Source organism: Miniopterus schreibersii, assembly GCF_964146895.1.
Source record: "Miniopterus schreibersii genome assembly, chromosome: 1".
Classification (NCBI taxonomy): Eukaryota; Metazoa; Chordata; class Mammalia; order Chiroptera; family Miniopteridae; genus Miniopterus; species Miniopterus schreibersii.
The window spans coordinates 138,368-159,076 of NC_138101.1; the positions used below are offsets into that span (position 1 = coordinate 138,368).

General features: G+C 52.5%; 1 protein-coding gene across 5 annotated transcripts in view; it reads left to right on the forward strand.

Annotated features, from left to right (window-relative positions):
* Positions 1 to 20,000, forward strand: part of PCGF3 (polycomb group ring finger 3) — a 33,064-nt gene extending 13,064 nt beyond the window's left edge. For all 5 annotated transcript variants that reach the window (XM_081155673.1, XM_081155671.1, XM_081155672.1 and 2 more), the window contains 8 exons: positions 2,045 to 2,162; positions 3,344 to 3,440; positions 3,704 to 3,759; positions 4,738 to 4,848; positions 5,697 to 5,785; positions 7,143 to 7,280; positions 15,749 to 15,829; positions 16,423 to 20,000. In XM_081155673.1, the coding sequence (XP_081011799.1) occupies positions 2,054 to 2,162; positions 3,344 to 3,440; positions 3,704 to 3,759; positions 4,738 to 4,848; positions 5,697 to 5,785; positions 7,143 to 7,280; positions 15,749 to 15,829; positions 16,423 to 16,470 (729 nt within the window). In that variant the 5' untranslated portion in view covers positions 2,045 to 2,053 and the 3' untranslated portion in view covers positions 16,471 to 20,000. The remainder of the gene's footprint in view (positions 1 to 2,044; positions 2,163 to 3,343; positions 3,441 to 3,703; positions 3,760 to 4,737; positions 4,849 to 5,696; positions 5,786 to 7,142; positions 7,281 to 15,748; positions 15,830 to 16,422) is intronic.
* Positions 20,001 to 20,709: the final 709 nt, after the last annotated feature.

Consider the following 20,709-nt stretch of genomic DNA (forward strand, 5'->3'; position numbering starts at 1 on the left):
TGAAGAAGACTGGTCTCTGCTCCCAGCCATGGAGGCACAGACCCGCTCCCCGCTGAGGCCACAGGCCCGTCCCTGCCAGCGTGACTGCGGAGTTGGTTTCTGGCTCCCTCCCCCTGGTGGTTCGGTTATTTGGTGCTGGGAGACCCCTGTTGCCTAGTACACTGCTGTGAGATGGGAATACTTGCACGTGGCTGAGTACACCCTCATCTCAGTGGCTGGTGGGTGAACACCTCTTGACAGGAGAGGAAGACACAGCGCGGCACGCAGCTGGGCTGACAAAGGGACAGCGGGATCTGGGATTGGGTGGCGCCACAGAACATGTGCAAGTTGGCACCCCCCTGTGCTCTGCCTGGCTTTCTCTTCTTTCAGTGGCCTTGCACAGTGAGCCGCACACACTGTGACCACTGTGGGAGGCCACGCTGTCTGGCTGGCCCTCTCTGCCCACATTTGCTGTGCAGCCAGCGGCCCTTGGTGATGTCCTTGGCCCTTTAGGCCTTTGGCTGACAGCTCAGTCCCTGTTTCTGGTCTCTGTGCAAGATTCTGCTAGGGATGCTATACTCAGAGTGTTCGGTCAGTCAGGGTTCCTTGAGCCCTGCTCTGTGCGAAGTGTTTTGTGCCAGTTCCCACCTGCTGCTGCAGCAGATCACGTGAACCTAGTGGCTGTGCTAGAGGTCAGCATCCAGAAGGGGTCTCACGGCCAGGGTCAGGTGCTGACAGGCTGGCTCCTTCTGGGGGCTCTAGGGACAACCCAGTCCTTGTCTTCTCTGGCCTCTGGAGCACCCGCATCCCTGGCTCATGTCCCCACCTCAGGTCAGCAGTGCTGCACATCCCAGCCTCTTTCTGTGGCCCTCCCGCCTCCCCTGATAAGGACCCCGATCCACTGAGTGACCAAGGCCATCTCCCATCTCATGGACCTCTTGCCATGTGTGGTGACATGCAGATTGGGGTAGGACGTGGACAACTTCAGGCTCTTTTCCTGCTGGCTCAGGAGATGCAGTGACAGGCCCTGCCTCACGGAGCTTGTGTCTCAGCAGGAGAGACAGTTAAAGCTGCAGCCGCTCAGGGACAGGCACGCGAGGCAGCCCTCCCCCCAGGACACACCTGCCAGCACTGGGGTACACAGACATCTGTGTTGTGTGCTCCACTGGTGTCCCATAGGGTGAGTGACAGGGACAACAGTGCCCCCAGTCCTGGGCCAAGGGCTACTGCATCCCCAGTGGGGCAGGGTCCTGGGCTGCTTGGGTCCTGGTACTGAGGAGGGGGGGTCAGGAGCCCCTGCTGGTCAAATAAAAGAGTATCCTGGCTGCCTTCAGTGAGCTCTCTGTTGCCATGTTGAACAGTTGCAGTGAACATCTTTTGAGCTTGTTTGGTTATTATGACAGATTTCCAGAAATGGCACCACAGGCAGGCAGCCCTCTGACCACCTGCTTCCGATCTTTTCTAACATCAGTGACGCCTCCCGTGGCCTCATGTCAGCCACTCTGCTTCTCCATTTTGGGGGAGGGGCGGTGGCTTGGCTGCCCTCACTAGAGGGGCCTCCCCTCCCCTGTGGTCAGTCATCCCGTCGGCTTTAGCAGGAGCAGGCGGCTTCAGAAGATCCCCCCTCAGCTTCCCTCCCCAGGCCTAGTGTAGCCCCCACCCTGCTGCGCAGGTCTGGGCTCCAGCCCACTGGCTCCCCTCACCTGTGCCACCCACCAACTAGCCTCACTTAGTCCTGTGCAGGGAGGGAGGGGACAGTGCTGGGCACTGGAGGGGGTGCAGCAATATGTTTGCAGGGTGCTGGCTACAAGTCCCAGGCCAAGTGCTGCCCCTCAGGTGCTTGGCGGGACAATCCCAGTCCCCCAGGAGACGAGCTGGATTGTCACCGTGCCCACAGATTAGAAGGTGGCCTGGCCCTGGCCCGGTGTGGTGCCAGCCTCTGCCCTCTGCATGCTGAAGTCTCCTGGAGGGACAGCCTCTGACTTGGTTTACCTTGAACCTGAATCTTTGATGAAGCACACCAGGGCACTTCAGACATTAATTGATGTGCACTTTTCTCTTGCAGAAGCCAAAGATGTTGACCAGAAAGATTAAACTCTGGGACATAAACGCGCACATCACCTGCCGTCTGTGCAGCGGGTATCTCATCGACGCAACCACGGTGACCGAGTGTCTGCACACGTGTATGTGAGGATGTTCTAGAATGTGGCCTCTGACAGCCGTGTGTGTGTGTGCTGTCTGTCTGCACGTGTATGTCAGAGTATTCTAGGGTGTGGCCTCTGACAGCCGTGTGCGTGTGTGCTGTCTGTCTGCACACATGTATGTGTGGAATGTTCTAGAACATGGCCTTTGACGGTTTCTAGCCATCTGCTCTTTGATACTTTGGTTTTTGTTTTTTTGTTTTACAGAAAACTTTTAGCTTAGGCACAAGGCATGACACAGAAGCAGGAATAAAAAAGATCTTGAAGATAAATCAGAGAAATTATTTCAAATTAAAAATACTGTGGGTAATTTCAGTGGAGAGATCATTTAAGAAAGCTAAGTCCGTGAAAATTTGGTATCTGCATATAATAGCCAACTGGTAACTGTCGTGACAGCATTATTTCCAGTGGCAGAAATGCTTGTTTCTATAAACTTACACACGGAGGGACCTGGTGGTCAATGCCTTCTGGGTTTTGATTTTTAGAAGGCACTTGGCTTGCGCTGAACTTGGATATTTTTAAGCACAGCCTCAACAGAAAAGTAGACGTCGTGGTTTACCTTGAAAGGAGTGGTCAAGGACATTGAGAGAAGCACTTTCTCTAGACAGGATCTTTAAACTACAACGAATCCCTGTAATACCTGTCATTTTTTTGGTTGATTTTAGAGTGAGGAAGAGAGAGAAACATCGATTGGCTGCCTCCTGTATCCACCCCAGCCAGGGACCAAGCCCTAACCTCTAGTATGGCGCTCCAGCCAGCCAGGCCCGGGCCTGGCCCTGTGATTCTTTGATCCTGTGTTTTTCACTTTAGAAAATAAAATATTTCCCAATTTTAATAGAATTTTTAAGTACAAGTTAATTGTATTTTTAGATAATGCGGGGGGGTGCATCATTTATGTTATTTTCACTGAATTTTTGGTGCACAAAGAAAATCCTGTGATCTGCCAGGCATCCCACAGCCCTCTTGACTGGTAGCCCCCGAGGTGAGACCCTCACTTGTCTCCTCCTCCAGTTCCTGAGCCCCAGCCTGCAAGGGAGGCAGCGGTGTGTGCAACCCACAGTCAACACCACGGGGGCCTGGGCAGGCTCTCACGGCACCGGGAGGCACCAGCCTGATGGCGCCTGGCCAGGCAGGCTGCCTGACGCACATGTTTCTGTCCTCAGTCTGCCGGAGCTGCCTGGTCAGGTACCTGGAGGAGAATAACACCTGCCCCACCTGCAGGATCGTCATCCACCAGAGCCACCCACTGCAGTACATTGGGTAAGCCGCCCTGCCTGGGGGCCGCCCTGCCTCTGGCCGCACAGAGCTCACAGGGGATCTGAGCACTGCAGGCCTCCCTGCAACCCCAGGAGTGCCCTTGGTCACCAAGAGGGTCCTGTCTGTTGCTATTGGAAGTGTCCGTGAGTGGCTAGGATACAAGGAGACAGTGCATTAACTCAGGTCCCGTGAAGCTCTGCTGCATGGAAAGCCTGTGAGAATTAGGAGTGACCTCTCTGGCTAACCCACCTGTCCTCTCTCTGCAGTCATGACAGGACCATGCAGGACATTGTTTACAAGCTGGTTCCCGGCCTGCAGGAAGGTAAGTGTCAGGGCGTCCTCTCGTGGCCTCTGAGCGCCTCTCTGCATGGCGGGCTGTTGGGACAAGAGGCCCCTTGGTCTGGCAGAACCGCCATGTCTGTCCCTGCCCTGAACTCCCTGGCATCTCACGGTTGGTCCCGTCCATCGTCTGTCCCTCATCTGTGCCTTCATCCGGGAAGCCCTGGTGTGGGCATCACGCAGCCAGCGCTGTCTGGGCCATGGGGGCACAGCAGGCACGGGTGCCAATAAGTGTTACTGTACTTAAAGTCAAATCCCATTGAGAATTAAAGAGAAATGTGTACTACACATCCTGAAAGTGGAAATGGCCATTCTTTTAAAAGCTCTGTGCAGTTGTGACGCTGAGACCGTCGCTGTCCTTGCTGGGGGAGGAGGGTCCGAGCTCTGTTCCATGTGGGTGGTGGGCTGGCAGGTGCTGGCTGGTGATGAAACAAGGGTGCTCTCTCCAAGACGAGGCTTGTTAAGAATCTGTGTTTTTCATTGTTAAATTTCAGGAGAGGGTTATAACTTAAAATACAGCTACTGCGTTAGATCGGTGATATCTGGCCTTTAATACGTAACTCGGGATAATACTGTTACAGTCCTTCCCAGTCACAGAATTCATCCAGACAGGAACTGAACTTTCCCGAGTGAATGCAGATAGAAGCAGTCATCTTTTTATAAGTGTTTAGTCCAGGTAACCGGCAAACAGTCATCAGAATAAAACACCGATACCTTAAGAAGTCGCTATAGAGTATTTTACACATACAACAGTAGGCAGATAGTCACAGCAAGAACACGTATCTGCCCGGAGCTGGGGACCACTCGTAGGCTCTAGGAACCACAGTTCCAGTTTAGTTCCTTTCATAGCAGCTTCCAAACTTTCATCATCATCTGTGTTCTTCATGTGATATTTGTGAACAGAGCATTAATATAACTCATTGCTTACTTAAGATTAAAAGTTATTATTAATTTTTAATAGCGGAAATGAGAAAACAGAGGGAATTCTACCACAAATTGGGCATGGAGGTGCCTGGAGACATCAAGGGGGAGACTGGTTCTGCAAAACAGCACTCGGATCCCCATCGGAATGGTGAGGAGCGATGGGTTTGCTGTCAGGCCTGTACCTAAAGAGCTTCCTGTCTGTCCCCTGACCACTGTCCCCGTCCCCTGTCCCTCTCCCCTGTCCCGTGTTCCCCGTCCCCTACCCCCTGTGCTCTCCCCACCGCACCCCTCCCCCCAGCATTTTGTATTGTGGTGTAATAACCTTTGTGAATGTCTGAGATGGTGGTTGTCCTCGCGGGGTTGGGGACACGAGAGATGGCAGAGTAACATTTGGCTTTCATGTACAGTGAATGGTATTTTACATCTCTACATAGCATAACAAATTATTAAAATTTTTGATGCCATGACATTTTTCTGCAGACCATATAAATTCCCAAGGAACTTGAGGCCTTCTGTGCATTTTTAACCAGCTGAGGAGAAAGGGTGGCCCTGCTGTCACCTGCCGCCACCTCTGCTGGCATCACTGGGCCCTGGGAGGGGGTTGGGACACTGCTGGGGAACCCAGGAGTCTGCCCCAGCCTGTCAGCCGCGGTGCATCTTCATTCTAAGAGTGGTGTTGAGCAGTCCCACTGTGGGCGCCATGTGGACTGGATGTGGAGGTGATGAGTGTTGAGTAGTGTTGGGGTGGCTGGAGCCGCCATGTGGCCCCTTCCACCATTGGGTCACCACCTTCTGTGCCCCTCCCCCAAAGGCTGCATGCAGACCCCGCTTCTGGGCCCTGACTCATCTGACAGACACTGCCCACCGCTCTGACCTGCGCTTTTGGTGCAAATCTTATTACACTGGTTTCTATAGCATTTCAAGTAACTGTAGAGTTAAAAGTGACAGTTTAACACTTCGGGTTTAATAATACAGTATTTCTCTTTTTGCTAAAAGGTGAAACCAAAGCTGACGAGAGCTCCAACAAGGAGACAGCAGAGGAAAAGCAGGAGGAGGACAGTGACTACCACCGGAGCGACGAGCAGGTCCGTGCCCTGTGCTTCCTAAGTCCACAGAGAGACGCTGCAGCTGCCGTGGACGCTTTCTCAGTTAAAAAAGAGGAAGGTGCCCTGGCCAGCGTGGCTCAGCAGTTAGAGCTTCGACCTGCACACCGAAGGGTTGAGGGCTCCACTCCCCGTCAGGGGTGCATACCTTGGTCACAGGTTCGATCCCCGGCCCCAGGGGGTGGGGCAGTGTGTTAGGGGAGGCTGATCTCCTCAGGAAATGTCCAGAAGGTCCTGAACCTTTGCCCGTCTGTCCGCTGCAGATTTCCTTTCTCTTCTCTTTTGGATTCTTTTGCTTCCTGAGTTTGAGGACTTATATCTCCCCTCGTCCTAGGGAGACGCTTAGGCTCCATCCGGGGAACTCTGCCTGTCCCACCTGCTCTCCGTTTTCCTCGGCCTCGTCTTCCATGCTTGTTGGACCCTCTGGCCTCTTCCCGTCATTTCAGTGTCTTAGTAGCTGCCTTCATCTCTGTAGTTCCCTCGAGTCAGTCTGTCAGAGAGTGACCTGCCTTTAGCTGAGGTCAACCCCTGGTTTAGCATCCACTGAGCTTTCATTAAGTAAATACTTTTTTTTACTTTAGACGTTGCACTGGGTACTCTTTCATATTCCTTGCTCTCTGTTCCTAGTGTGTTACAATCTTTAATCCATTCTGTCCTGTCCCTAGTAGTTTTAGACGTACACAGACTTCAGTTAGTTCACTGTTAATTCTTTCATCTGAATTTGGGGGTGTGATTGGTCCACTTTTTGTGGCAGCTTCGGGAGAGTTTTGTGGTCATGAGCTAGTGTCTCAGGCGGGGCTTGCTCAGCACTTTGCGTGGCCCAGGCGCCCCTTCTCAGAGGACTCCCAGGACCCTGAACCACTCCCTTAGTCTCTTATCCTGTGGTTCCTTGTCGCCCACTATGTGCTCTGACCCCTCCGCCCTGCTGGTGATCCAGAAGGAAACCTGAGCCACAGATGACCCAAAGCTCTCTTCTCTCCTTTTGTGGCCAACATGACACCCCTCCCTACACGACAGTTCTGTACTGCGCCTACGGAGCTGTGGGCCTGTCCTCGTGCCGGGGGGCCTGTCCTGCCTGCACAGCCCATGGGTGGATGCCCGTGGAGAAGTCTTTAGAACAGGGCTCTGGCCTTTGTGTTAAACTCAGAGACCAGCATGGAGCCTGCAGTGAACAAACTGTTCTTAGGTTCACTTTAAAGTACTGCTGAGGAGACAGAATTGAGTGTTAGATCACTGTGTGTAAAATGGTCTTTAAGCTCCCTTTCCTACAGGGGTAGGAGGATGTTGAGGTCTTAGATTTAGGGGTTTGTGGAGCCTAGCTGTGTCCTCCCTCCCGCAGGTGAGCATCTGCCTGGAGTGCAACAGCAGCAAGCTGCGGGGCCTGAAGCGCAAGTGGATTCGCTGCTCCGCCCAGGCCACTGTCCTGCACCTGAAGAAGTTCATTGCCAAGAAGCTGAACCTCTCGTCTTTCAACGAGGTAGCCCCACTAGTGGGACCGTAACAAGTCGTTTCGTACTTGTGAAAGGGGTGCTTCTGAGTTGGGGGATTGTTTTTTCTTTACTTTTTTTCCAACTTTCTCTGGAGAGTTTAAATAAGAAAAAAATCTCAATTTGTTTTGCCTGCCCCCAGATAGGATAACAGGAAATAGTGAGGATGGTGTGTGGCGTAGGACCAGGAACGGGGGATCCACCTTGAATAGAAGAGAATGCAGAGGGAGGGAGAGTGATGAGACAGATTGTTAACATGGTTACAGATTTGATTTCAACAATGACTGAAGGGGGATGACTGGATAGGTAGGTAGATAAAATACTTCCCCGTTGTGATAAATGCTGAGAACGAAATAAAGCCTAGTGACTCAGCAGTGCTCAGTGGGGCTGGTGGTGGAGGGTCGGGGAGCCCGCTAGCTAGGGAGTCACTGGGGAGCCCTCCTAGATGTAAATTGTTGGCAGGAGCCAGCTGTGCATGAGTAGTGTAAGGAGAGGACATTGAGGGCCTTAGGCATGGGACACATGGCTTGAGCTGTAGTTTGGGGTACAGAAGTGGAAGCCAGAGAGGCCAGTTGGGGGGTGTCTGTGGCAGGAGCATCAGGGGAGATGTGCCATGGTGGTAAGAAGTCAGCGGACTGAAGGTGTGTTTTAGAGAGAACAGTGGGTTTAACAGTGGCCCCAACCAACCTATGGACACATCCTAACCCCAGAACCTGTAAATGTAACCTTTTTGGGGAAAGGATCTTTTCTGATGTAATTAAGGGTCTTGAGGTGAAATAATGCTGGATTTTCTGATGGACCCTAAATCCAATTACAAGTATCCTTACAAGAGTAAAGCAGGAGGAAATCTGAGGAACACAGAGGATATGTGAGGACAGAGACGGAGGCTGGAATGATGCAGCCACAAGCCGGGGGCTCCGGGAGCCACCAGAGCTGGAAGGGGCAGAAAGGACCCCTGCCCTCCAGAGCCTCCAGAGTAAGCTCTGCCTGCTGGCACCTTGGTTTTGGACTCCTGGTCTCCACATCAGTGAGAGAGTAAATTTCAGTTGTTTAAGCCACCAGGCTTGCTGTACTTTGTCAGGTGCCACAGGAAACCAAAATAGACTTTGTGCCAGGAAGTAGATTTGCTGCTTAACAAATACCAGAAACTGTGGGTGTGGCTTTGGAGTTGGAGAAGAAGTAGAGGAGAAAAGAATTTTGAGAAACACAATTTTAAAAGCCTACATCCCTTTGAGGGGGACTGTTGGTCAGAATATGGTCCTTAAAGTTGAATCTGGTGATGGCCCAGAAGGAAGTGAGGAGCCCTGGAGAGAGCTTCTTAGACGGTACGCATCCTACGGGCAGAATGTTGGTGGAAACAGGAATATTGCAGACACTTCTGTGAGCGCTCAGAAGGAAAAGACTGTGGCACTGGAAACAGGGAGAGATGTGGCCCTGTTTCACAGTGGCAGAAACGTGGCTGGACTGTGTTCTACAGTGTCTGGAAGACAGAACTTGGCAGTGATGACCTTGGATAGTTAGCTGAGGAGATTTCCAAGCAGAGAGTTGAAAGTGTGGTCTAGTTCCTTCTACTTAAAATATGAGAGGAGAGAGATGAATCCAGAAAGGAACTACTAAGCAAAAACAAACTAGCACTTGATAATCTTGGAAATCCACAGCCTATCCAGATGGCAAAACAAGGGTGGTATTAGGAATGCCACTGTCAGGAAAGTGCTCTGGAGAGAAGGCCAAGGGTGTGGCTGAACAGCCTTTTGCTGAAGAAGTTAGTTATGTGACTCAGTAGCTCAGCCATCTGGGAATGGAGAGGAGTCATCCAGGAGAGATCTGTGCAGCATCTTTCTATCTGATGGCCTGGGTCCGTGACATACATGGGAGACCCACAGAGCTTATGAGGATATTGTATCAGCAGAAATACCACCAACTCAGACTAAGGGGAACAGAGACAGAAAGAAATGAAAGAAGTCTCACACTTCCAAATTCTACGTGCAGAATATAAGCGGATAGAGCTCCTCAGTGCAAACATGAGCTGCCCTTCAAGAAAGAGGAGGAGGGCTCCAAGGGTAGAGCTTTGGGCCCAGAGGGCCAAACCTCAGCCCACAGGAGTGTGCTGTCTTGCAGCCTCACGGAGTTTCCCTGCTGGTTTTCAGACTTGCTCGAGACCAGCCACCCTCTGTACTTTCTAATACATCTCCCCTTTGGGATAGGAATATCTGTCCTTTGCCCATTCCACCCTTGCATTCGGGGAGCAGATGACATATCTCTAGGCTCACAGGTCCACAGCTGGGAAGGAGCTCTGCCCAGGAGGGATCATAGCAGACTCTCACCACGCCAGGTCGATAGGATTCAGAAGATAATATCTGGGATGTAGAGCAGCAGGTCACCTCCAGTGGCAGCTGGCCCAGCTGCTTCCTCAATGCTAATATCTGGATGGGACTTTGGAGTTGATGCTGGAATCCAGTGAAACTCTTGGGGATGTTGTGGTGGGGTGAATATATTTTGCATGTGGATGGATGTGGGTTTGGGGGGCCAGAAGGCTGGCTGCACTAGGTTGAATGGTGACCCCACTGACAGATATGTCCATCTCCTGACCCCAGAACATGGAATCATGACTGTGTGTGACACTGGATGTGTGTTAGGAATCTGTAAATGAAGTGATCATCCTGAATCATCCAGGGGGTGCCCTCAGTCCAGTGGCGGGTCTCATAAGAGAAGGGCAGACTCCAATTGTCTCAATAGGTGTTAAAAGGTAGGTGTTATACAAAGTGCCTTCTCTGGCCACAGCAATCGGAGTTAGAAATCAGTAATGAAAGGGAGACTGCGAAGTCCACAAAATTGTGGAAATGAAACAACACATTTTTAAACAACTAGCGGATCAAGCAAGGAATTAGAAATTAAGAGAATCGGAAATGAGAACACAACATACCAAGACGTGTGGGATGCAGTGAAAATGGTGCTAAGGGGATTCATACCTGTAAACAGTTAAATTTAAAACAAGAAAGCCCTCAAATCAACAACCTAAACTTAACAACTGAAGGAACTAGAAGAGGAACAAGCTAAACCCAAAGCCAGCAGAAGGCTTCGAAGACATGGCAGAGATAAACAAATAGAGATAGAAGTTGACTCAGTTCTAGCTAGAATGGACTAAAAAAAAGAAAAGTTACTAAAATCAGAAATCAAAATGGGGACATTCCTCCTGATCCTAGAGAAATGAAAAGGGTTTTAAGAGAATACTGTGACCGTCTGTACAGCAGCAAAGTGGATGAGCCAGATGAATGCACAAACTCCTAGGAACACAGAACTTAACCAAGACCGAACCCCGAGCAAACAGAAAACCTGAGTAGTCCTATAACTAGTTCAGGTGTCGGATCCTTAATCAGAAATCTCCCAATGAGGAAGACCCTGGTCCTGATGGCTTCACTGGTAAATTCTGCTGAACTTGTAAGAGGAGCCAATACTTACCCTTCTTAAACTGCTCTAAAAGATTGAAGAGAAGGAACACCTCCCGACTCCTGTGAGGCCAGTAGTACCCCAATACCAAAGCCAGACACAGACACTACAAGAAAAGACAGCTGCAGAGCAGTGTCCCTCGTGAACACTGAGGCGAAACTCAGCAAAACGCTAGCAGACAGGGTTCATCAGCATGTTAAAAGGGTTGTACACCAGGACCACGTGGGACTTGTTCCTGAATGCAAGGGGGTTCAACACGACAGTAAGTGTAGTTTGTCACATCTGTGGGATGAAGGGAGGAGAACAGGGTCATCCCAATTGGTGCAGAAAAGGTAGTCGACAGAACTCAGCAGCCTTTGCGATAACACCCAGCTGGGAGTAGAAGCCATGTATGAAAAGCCCACAAGCATCGTGCTGAGTGCTGGAGACCGAGCGCTTTTTTTCTAAGATCGGGAACAAATGAGGAGTCCACACTTACCCTCTCTCAGCACAGCCCTGGAAGCCCTCCCCAGCACAGTGAGGGAGAAACACCCCATTCAGGCGGAAGAGGAAGGGTTAAAAATATCTGTCTGCAGATGACAGGGCCATCTATCTAGAAAACCCTGAACATTCCTCACAAAAATACCTGTTAGAACTAACAAGTGAGCTCAGCAAGGTAGCAGAATACAGATCAGAAAACCCAACCTGAAAAGGAGCTGACAAAGCTTCACTTAGAGTAGCATCAAAGGGAATGCTTAGGAGTTAACTAAGGAGGCGGATGATGGCAATGGAACTACGAAAGCTGCTGAAAGAAATTGAAGACACAAGTAAATGGGAACTTTTCCCTAATTCAAGTGTCAGTAGACGTCATGTTGTTACGATGCAAGTTCTGCCCGAACCGAACTAGATTCAGCACAGTCCCTACCCAAACCCCACTGTCTTTTTTGCAGAAATTAAAAAACACATTTTAAATCTCAAGGGACCCAGAGAGCCAAAACAATCGTGAAGAAGAACAAATCTGTCCCTGGCCAGGTGGCTCAGTGGGTTAGAGCATTGTCTGTGCACCAAAAGGTGGTATCAGTACCCAGTCAGGGCACAGACCTGGGTTGTGGGTTCGATCCCCAGTCGGGGTGTGTACAGGAGACAGCCAATTGATGTTTCTCACGTCGATGTTTCTTTCCCTTCCTCTCTCTCTAAAAAATGATAAAATCATATCCTCTGGTGAGGGTTAAAAAAACCAAACCTGGAGCACTCACACATCCTGATTTCAAAACTAACCACAAAGCACAGTAACCAAAACATGTAGACCAGGGAATAGAACCTTAGAGATGCCGGGCTGCGTGAAGGAAGCCAGACACAGACAGTGCTCCTGAGCTCCCTTGATGAGGTCCTTGATTGTGAAAGTCCCGGAGGCAGAAAGTAGGTGGCAGATGCCAGGGGCTTGACGGGAGTGAGTGTTCAATGGAGAGAGTTCTAGTTTGTCGACCATAAGCAAAACTCAGCTAGGTGTCCTGTCTCCAAAAACGATTAACTCGGGAAAGGAGAGCCTTGCCCTCCAGCCCCTGCCGGTGGTGAGCGCTGCACTCATCGCACGCACACGGAGCAGCGGGAAGCCCCTCTGTCCGGAACGTGTTTCCCGCCATCAGCTGTGAGGGGGAAGCAGCAGGACCCAGGCACTCAGCGTCCTGGAGTCATCTCAGAGGGCGAGAACTCATGAGCCCAGAGGGCGTGGGCCTGAGATGTGAAAGGACCGACGGCAGTGCCTTTGGCCAAGGTGCTTGGGGGTCTCTGTAAATTTTGCCAGGTAAATCTTTGTTTGATATTTTCCCTTATTCTCACCTGAGGATATTTTTCCCATTGATTTTTTTAGAGAGAGTGGAAGGGAAGAAGGTGGGGAGAGGGAGCAAGAGGAACATCAGTGTGAGAGAGAAATTGTTCAGCTGCCTCCTGCACGCCCCTGCCTGGGATTGAGCCTTAACTTGGGTATGTGCCCTGATCCAGAATCCAACTGGCAACACTTCGGTGCGCAGGATGATGCCCAGTCAACTGAGACACACTGGCCAGGTCACACAGGTCACTCTCATTCTGTTTCTACTGAACCGAGGAGCCACTCAGCTCCCCAGCTTCCCAGAGTCATGAGCTCCTCCAAGGCTTGTCACCGTCAGTGTGAAGGTTGGCAGTCGTGCCCTAGGTCACAGTGCAGCCCAAGGAGAGCCTACGATTGAGCCCCTGGGTGACAGCCCAAGTAAAAGTGCTGCCAGACTTCCAGAGGGGTTACCATAGCCCCCCCAGCATGGTACTCACCTCTCTCTTTTTTTAAATATGAACCACTGTAAACCAAGAAATCTGCCCGGCCCAAGGCGTCGCCAGGTCAAGAGCTCCTGTCCATGACACACAGTTGTGAGCTGCTGAGGGGCTGTTCTGGCAGCCTCAGTCCTCGGCTCTCCCCTTGGGGAGAGATTCCAGCAGGACCCGTCTGGAGGCTCATCCTCATTGACCAGTGGGAAGGGGAGCTGAGGGGAACGGGTGGGCACCTCTCCAAGGGCCTGAATCGGGGTCGGAGCCAGGAGCCGGGGGATCGATTTGAACCCCCTCTTGTGGAGCTGCCAGCCAGGGGCTGAACTCCGGAGTGTGGCTCTGGTGCGGTAAGGACACCATCGGTCCCAGGCTGGAGAAGGGTTTCTGCAGCTGACTGAGGGAGGGCGGGGAAAGCCCTGAGCATCTCGGGCCCTCTCTGGGGACGGGACCTTGGGAAGCCGGTAAGATGCCGAGGCCCTGAAGTGCTTATCTCAGCGACAGTGTCCTTTCCAGTCCTGGCTCTTTATATAACAGCCCCAGCAAAGAGCCTCCATTTGCTGGAACTGAAAATTGAAAATCTCAGGAGTCTCACTTCTCGGTGGTTCACTGAGGCTGCAAGCCCTTGGATTTGCCAAGTTAACCAAGCCTTGGAACAGTCTGGTTCCAGACAGAATTGGACCAGCGGCCAGCACCATTGCCATGGAAACAACTTGGTTCGGACAGACTGGCGGAAAGCCAGTGCAGCCCCACACAGCAGCCTGGTCCCCACCAGAGGCAGTCAGGTGCCACCCAAGCCCCTGAACAAATAGCCTTTTAACAACAACAACAACAACAACGCCTCTCTAAACGGTTCCCAGATAAAGCGGGGAGCTTCAGAGCACAGCAGCAGAAACTCGGTTCCCAGGGACTGCCGGCTCCGAGAAGGCGGCAGGCGGGGTCCTGCAGCTCCAGGCGCCACCCCGTTGTCCCCAGCCCACGTCAGCGGTTCTCTCTGCATGCCGACGAGCCCCCAGGTCAACCACCGACAAGTCCACCAGGTTCCCTCGCCAAAGGATTCATTCAGGGGAAAGGAAGGGCTGTGGTGGGTGGGTGCCCACACCTGAGCCCACCGGGGGGCCGTACAGCAGCAGCCACGGCAGGCAGCTGCCCCTCAGGGTGGGCACCCACCCACCACAGCCCTTCCTGGAGGTGCAGGTGGCGAGACCTCTTCCCTCACATGCTGCCTTCTGTCTGGGTGAAGGTCTGTCATACATTTTAACAAGTTTCACAGAATAGAAGAGTTGGTGGAGAATGCTGGGGATGGCTGTGCAGCATGCCTGACCGTCCTCAGTGCTGCTGAGCTGTCCCCATAACAGGCTGCAATGATTTCCATCTGTGTTGTACCACAACTAAAAACATACAGTAAATAGCGGAGCATGGCGGAAGGGGGACACGGAGCCTTTTTACAAACTGAGGGCAAGACCCTCCATCGGCAAAAATACTGCCTCTCCTCTGTTGCGCTGGACCCACAAGCAGTAGCTCCGAGGCCTGTCTGCCGTCCTGGGCGCCATCTCCCTGGGTGGCTGGCCGCCCTCAGACTCGGCCCCTCTTCAGACCCTTGCCCTCGGGAGATGTGTAAAAGACCATCTGCATGACATCATGTCACGTCAGAGAGAGGCGGACTGAATGAGCTTCATCCTGCACCTCCCGGAACGGACCGAATCCAGACGCTGACAGCCCCACATGCTGGCGGGATGTGGAGCAGCGGGAACTTTACTCGGTGCTGGTGGGGTGTGAGGTGGCGCAATTTGAGGGTTTCTTACAAAACTAAACACACTCTTACCATACAATCTAGCAGTCGGGCTCCTTGGTAAATGCCCAAGTGAGTTAAAAACTTAGGTCCACACAAAAACCTGCTCATGGATTTTTGTAGCAGTTTTATTCATAATTGTCAGCACCTAGAGGCAACCAAGGTGCCCCCAGTAGGTGATGGGTAAACTCACTGTGGTCCATCCAGACGGCGGAGCACCATTCAGCTGTCGAGCTGTGAAAAGACACGCATGTGACTCAGTGACAGAAGCCGCTCTGAGAAAGCCGCACACTGTGATTCCAGCCGTGACGTCCCGGAAAAGGCAAAACTACGGAGACTGGAAATATTGGTGGTTGCAGGGATCCGAGGGGGGAGGCGTGAATGGGCAGAGCACAGAGGGTTTGGGGCAGGGACGCACCTCCGAGGGACGCTGGTGGTGCTCTGTGCAAACCCATGGAGTGCACAGCGCCAGGGGCGACCCTGCCGAGCACTGTGGGCTCGGTAAGTGTCAGACAGTGTGGGCTCAGTGGCTGCAACAAGTGTCTCGGGGTGTTGGTAGTGGGGGAGCTGGCGGGGGCGATGGGTTCATGGGAAATATCTGAACCTTCTGCTCAATTTTTCTGTGAACCTAAAACTGCTCTAAAAATAATCTTTTTTTAAAAAAAGGAAAAGGGTTGGAGCCCATTACTTTTTCCCACTGAGGTGAGAGGGACAAACTTGGCTAACGGGTGGACCGAGGCTGGGGGACAGGGTGCTGGGGGTGAGGGCAGCCTGGGGGCTGTCGCCGTGGTGTGGACCGAGCCACTGCTCTGACATGGGGGCTTCCTCCACCTGCGCAGCCAGAGCGAGGCACCTGGCCTGTCGGCGCTGGTGCAGGTGCAGGTGAGGCCGCTGGCTGAGAGCCCAGCCCTCGGCCCCACTGACCAGAGCTTCCTCTCCCGCCAGCTGGACATTTTATGCAACGAGGAAATCCTGGGCAAGGACCACACGCTCAAGTTTGTGGTTGTCACGAGGTGGAGATTCAAGGTGAGACGCGTCTCTGTAAGGGTGTGTTTTATTTTCAGAATCTGCTGCGATGGGGCCCTTCTGGCAGGTTTCCTTTGTCCTCAGCTAAGGGTGTGTCCATTGGTTCCCTTAGAGAGAGGAGGGGAACCTCGATGTAAGAGGACCAGTGACCTGTTGCCCCCCACACGCGCCCCAGCGGGACGGAGCCCACCACCTCTTGGTGCAGGGGGGACACTCCAACCACCTGGGCCACCGTCAGGGCTCCCCATTTCTGTCTAGGTTTAGGAATCAGGATTCAGGCACAGGGTCGCTGTGAAACACAGTGAGTTTGAAATCAGCCCCAGAGCTGCCTCCCACTGTCCCCTCCTGGTGGCAGTGACACCGTGGCCAGGGACCCTGAGCTGGGGCAGGCGCGTCTGCTGCCCGGGGCAGCCTCCAGCTTCGAGTGTCCTGTGTGGAGGTGGGTGCGATGGGTGGGGGGGACCACGGGCTCCGAGGTCTGAGGCAGGTGCAGGAGCCGCCCGCCCTCCTGACTGGCGCCCAGCACCCAGCGCAGCATCGCTCTGTCTCGCTGAACCATCCGTGTGGCCGTCCTCCCGCGGCCTGTCTTACAGAAGGCGCCGCTCCTGCTGCACTACAGACCCAAGATGGACCTGCTGTGACGCCACCCACGCGCCCGGGGCGTGAGCAGGCGCAGGACCTCGGTGCCGGTGGGTGGGCCCCGGCGCCCTGGGACCAGACTTCTGAATAGAGGATATTTATCACTTTTGTACGAGAGAGTCACGCTCAGCCAGACACTACCAGCAGCGCGGTGACCAGGCAGCGACACTTCACAGGCTCGCGTCCCTCTGCCTCACAGTCCTGAGAACACGCGGTGCGTCCCTCCACAGCCTCGCCTGCTCTCCAGGTCTTCAGAATCTCAGTCGTTTCGGTTTAGTTTATGAATTAGGCCTCATGGTAAGCCTCAGAAATACGTGTACGTTCACGGAATCCTTACTAAGTTATGGAAAAACACCCTTTCATGGTGAATGACGATGACATTGCCTTTAGCTTCCTGAAGACTCAGAAGATCTATAAAAATTTAATTTAAAAGCAAACCAAGCGAGGTTGCCATTCATAGTATGTGTTAACATGGTGTTTGAGGTCCCGCTGTGAAACCTGAGGAAGCCACGGCTCCCTCCCCGTGCTTGGGTGCAAACGCACACTTGGGCCTGACGCGGGCCTGCAGGACAGTCCTGTTAAAAGTCACTTTTGTGAAATAGGGCACCGTTGTTCAGGGCCACCGCTTCATCTCCTAGCCACTACTCCCCTCTTTCACTTTGCTGAGAGGGAGCTGGTGGCCTGCGGGGAGTTGCAGACACCACATCTGTCCACCCATTAAAGGGTGTTGCACCCGGTGTTCATGGGGAGGTTCTCACGAGCGTCGGGACAGGCTGCAGGCACCCGGGACAGTGACCCTGGGCCAAGGTGGCTCCTTCAGTTACTCCGGGACCTGACACCAGCCACAGGCAACACTCACTTTCTAGCCCTTTCTCCTCCCAAATGTTAGTATTTTTGTGAAATTAGAGAGTAAACATTTTGCCAGCACACAAACATGTTTCCTTTAAAATAGTCCCCTTGGACCGTGTGACAACGAGATCCAGGAAAAAGACGCATTTCCCGAGGTTACCGTGTTGTCCTGGAGCTGGGGTCACCGGTCACGCTCGCATTCCCCACTGCCTCCTTGGTGACCTTTGCACTCCTCCCTGCACCATCACCTGTCCGTCAGGCCCGAGGGGTCCTGGGGCCATAGGACTGGGTTTTCCATGAAGTGTTTCACTGCAGGGATGAGAACTTTTTCTCCAGTTGGCTCCAGAAGTTCGGGCCGGGCTCATGGACCTGCTCCTGTTCCATGTATGGAAATGTCAGAAGCAGCTACTAATGAGCCATAATTGCCGAGAAAAACGTTCTAGTTAATTCTGTCCAAGTGATTTTAATAAGGCCTTTTAAAAGCATCAAAACAGGTTGTTAGGAATTGGTCAAAATTCACTCTTTGTTTCAGCCCCGTAGCCCCCAGTTCTGTCCGGAGTGTCCAGTGACCTAAGCTTATGTCCATCCAACTTGTTTCTACTTGCTCTCCGAGGTTTAGAGTAGGTGTGTGTGAGTAAATATGACCTGTCTACCTCAAAACGCACATTACTGCTGGCGCCTCTGTAAACATAAGGACCACGGTGTGGTCTCCACGCGGCGTGAGATGTAGGGGTTCCCGTGGGGTGGGGTGAGGGGTGAGCAGAGTGAGTGTCTAAATTCCAACAAAACGGTTCCGGCTCAGGCTCGCCGAGAGCTCTGTGACTGTCTCCTGGTGTGCATCTGCAACTTTGTAGCTCTCTTTGAAATCACTTGAATTTGCTATGGTGCTAAGTTGATACACTTAAATACACAGAAAGGGGGAGGTGGGTCAGGCACGTCCACACCACTGCCCGACCACTCCGGTGTGATCCTGCTTCTGTAGCCACGGTGGCCTGGTGGGACCTCAGCAGCAGAAGTACCTATTTTTCTAAGATTTCCTCGCGCAGACAGCTCACGCAGGGCGGTCCCCGCGACCTGCCTCTGGTCAGGATGCAGGGCCCGCGGTGGAGGGACGCGTGGGCCCCGTTAACTCTACATCAGAGGCCGAAGTTCGTTCTCCCAGCGTGACGGTCAGGGGCACTAGAGACGGGTCCCGTCGGCTTTTGACAGTGGAGTTACTGTGAGGTCGTTTCACGTGAGGTGGTGTGGCCGTACGCGGCTGCTCAGTGGCCTGCGCGCCCTTGGGCCGCCATGGGACTCAGTGCGGCTTTCACAAAAACAGAAAATTCAGAGAGAATATATAATATGGAGTTTAAGATTTGGGGGGTTAAAAAAGAAAAGTTAACTTTATAAAATTATTTATTCTATTTTAAGCCTTCTATCCTATTTTCCCACCCAGCGTTTGGTTCTGTGGCCCCGCTTTATTTACAGGCATATAAGATGAAATTGAGGTGTCCGCAAGCTTCCCCTTACTTTCGGTAGTTTTATCCTGTGTGTTTTGTTTATGCGGATGAAGGATGTCGTTCATGCTGTTCATGCTTCTGTGCAATAGGCTCCACGCGTGCCGTCGGGCGTCCACGCTGTCAGTGCGTCTCGCTACATGGAAAGGGTGCGGGTGGAATTTCAGCATCTCTACACCACGCTGTTTGGTTTCCCTCCCCCGTTGGGGCGAGGGTGCTGTTCTTGGGGCTGTGCTTGTGCTTGTCAGCAGTGTGTGTGGATCAGTGGCCTGGCAGGTAGCCCAGAGGGGACCTGCGGTGGCGTCCTAGACCAGCCACCTGCGCCGTGGGCTGTGGCCTCTGACCCCACGTGCTCAGGCCCTGGGCACCACCCCATGTTGACGGCGGGTGATGGAGACACGTTCCCAGGCCCCAGGCCCTCAGGGCCCCTTGTTAGGCGTCCGTGGCAACCATCCCATTTCTCAGAGCACACAGCAGGTTACCCCACTGGTTTGAAGAGTGTCATTGGGTCAAATGTTCCAGGAACAAGCCAGCTGATTTCTATGCTATCATCAATATTTGATGTGCTCTCAAAACATGGAAAATAACTTCAGTGCAGATAACAAAACCAATTTCTCTATTTCCTCAGGAACCCACGTGCTCCCCATGCAGCACCTGTGCCCTTAGCCCGGTAAAGTGTGTCTCTGCCTTGGCTAGAAGTAGATGGAGGGAGTTGGGATAAGTAGATGAGAAGACGCTCAGGCCACCCTGTGGCCGGTAGACTGTGCCTGCCAGGCAGGGAGGACAGCCACGTGTCCCCAGGTGTCAGGGTGTCCCCCTGAAGTGTGCACATGTCTGTTGCAACAACGTATTGGGTGTAAGAAAACCACATTTTCCCAGATGGTGTAGGGTTTGGGCGGAGCTCGCCGCTAAGCCTGACGTCCCGTGTGGCGATGTGGACACTGCCGTGGGTTATGGGGATGACAATGCAGACACATATTTTGACTGTTTAATTTGAAAGTTTACATTTTTTATGCTTTGTGTTGGTGTGTAATTTTTGTACTATTGGTGGCTAGTTTTTGTCTAAAATCTTTTTTGGAATATTGCTTAAATGTTTTGATTTTATGACAGTGAAGCTTGTATTCAGTGTTTTGCCAATTAATATTATATGCTTGTAATAAAAGCAAAAGAAAAACTTAACTAAATTTCTCTCAGGCTGGAAGTTTATCATCTAAAATATCTGTAAAAACCTAAGGTTGTCAAGAGAAACCAGATTGTGCGCATCTGTCCTGGGCCCTCCCAGGTTCACGCCTTGTCCACATGGTTCCACGTGGCACTTGTGTCACCTTGGATGCAGAGCATCATTTAAATTGGTCCCCGTGTGTGTTGCCGAGTTTGGTGGGAACTGTGGTCAAGTCCCTGTGGCTCGAGGGAGCCACATGTGCCTGTGACAGTGGCTCTGAGCCTGCTGAGCCCTGAGTGTGGGTGGGCGGGCAAAGTGTGCTTCCCTCTGCAGGCAGTCAGACCTTCAGGAGGTGAGACACACGTGCAGAGATCTATCTGCACAGCTCGACCTAAGGAGTTTGCTCACAAGATATGGAGGCTGAGAAGTCCAGGAGGGCCAGGGCCGAGAAGAACGCATCCAGCCCAGGCGTCAGACAGGCGGCGTTCCCTGACTCAGCGTTTTTATTCTGCTGGGGCCCTGGAGGGGTTGAGGGGCTCCCGCCCGCATTGGGGAGGACTCAGACTCAAGTGCTCACCTCATCCAGAGCAGCCCCGCGCACCCAGAATAGCTTTAATCTGGGAATCCCAGGACCCAGTCAAGTTACACATGAAATTAACCATCACAGACCATTTGGGGGGCGAGGGGTAAGGCATTATGCTCAAAACCATAATTTTTTTAAATGATTTTTT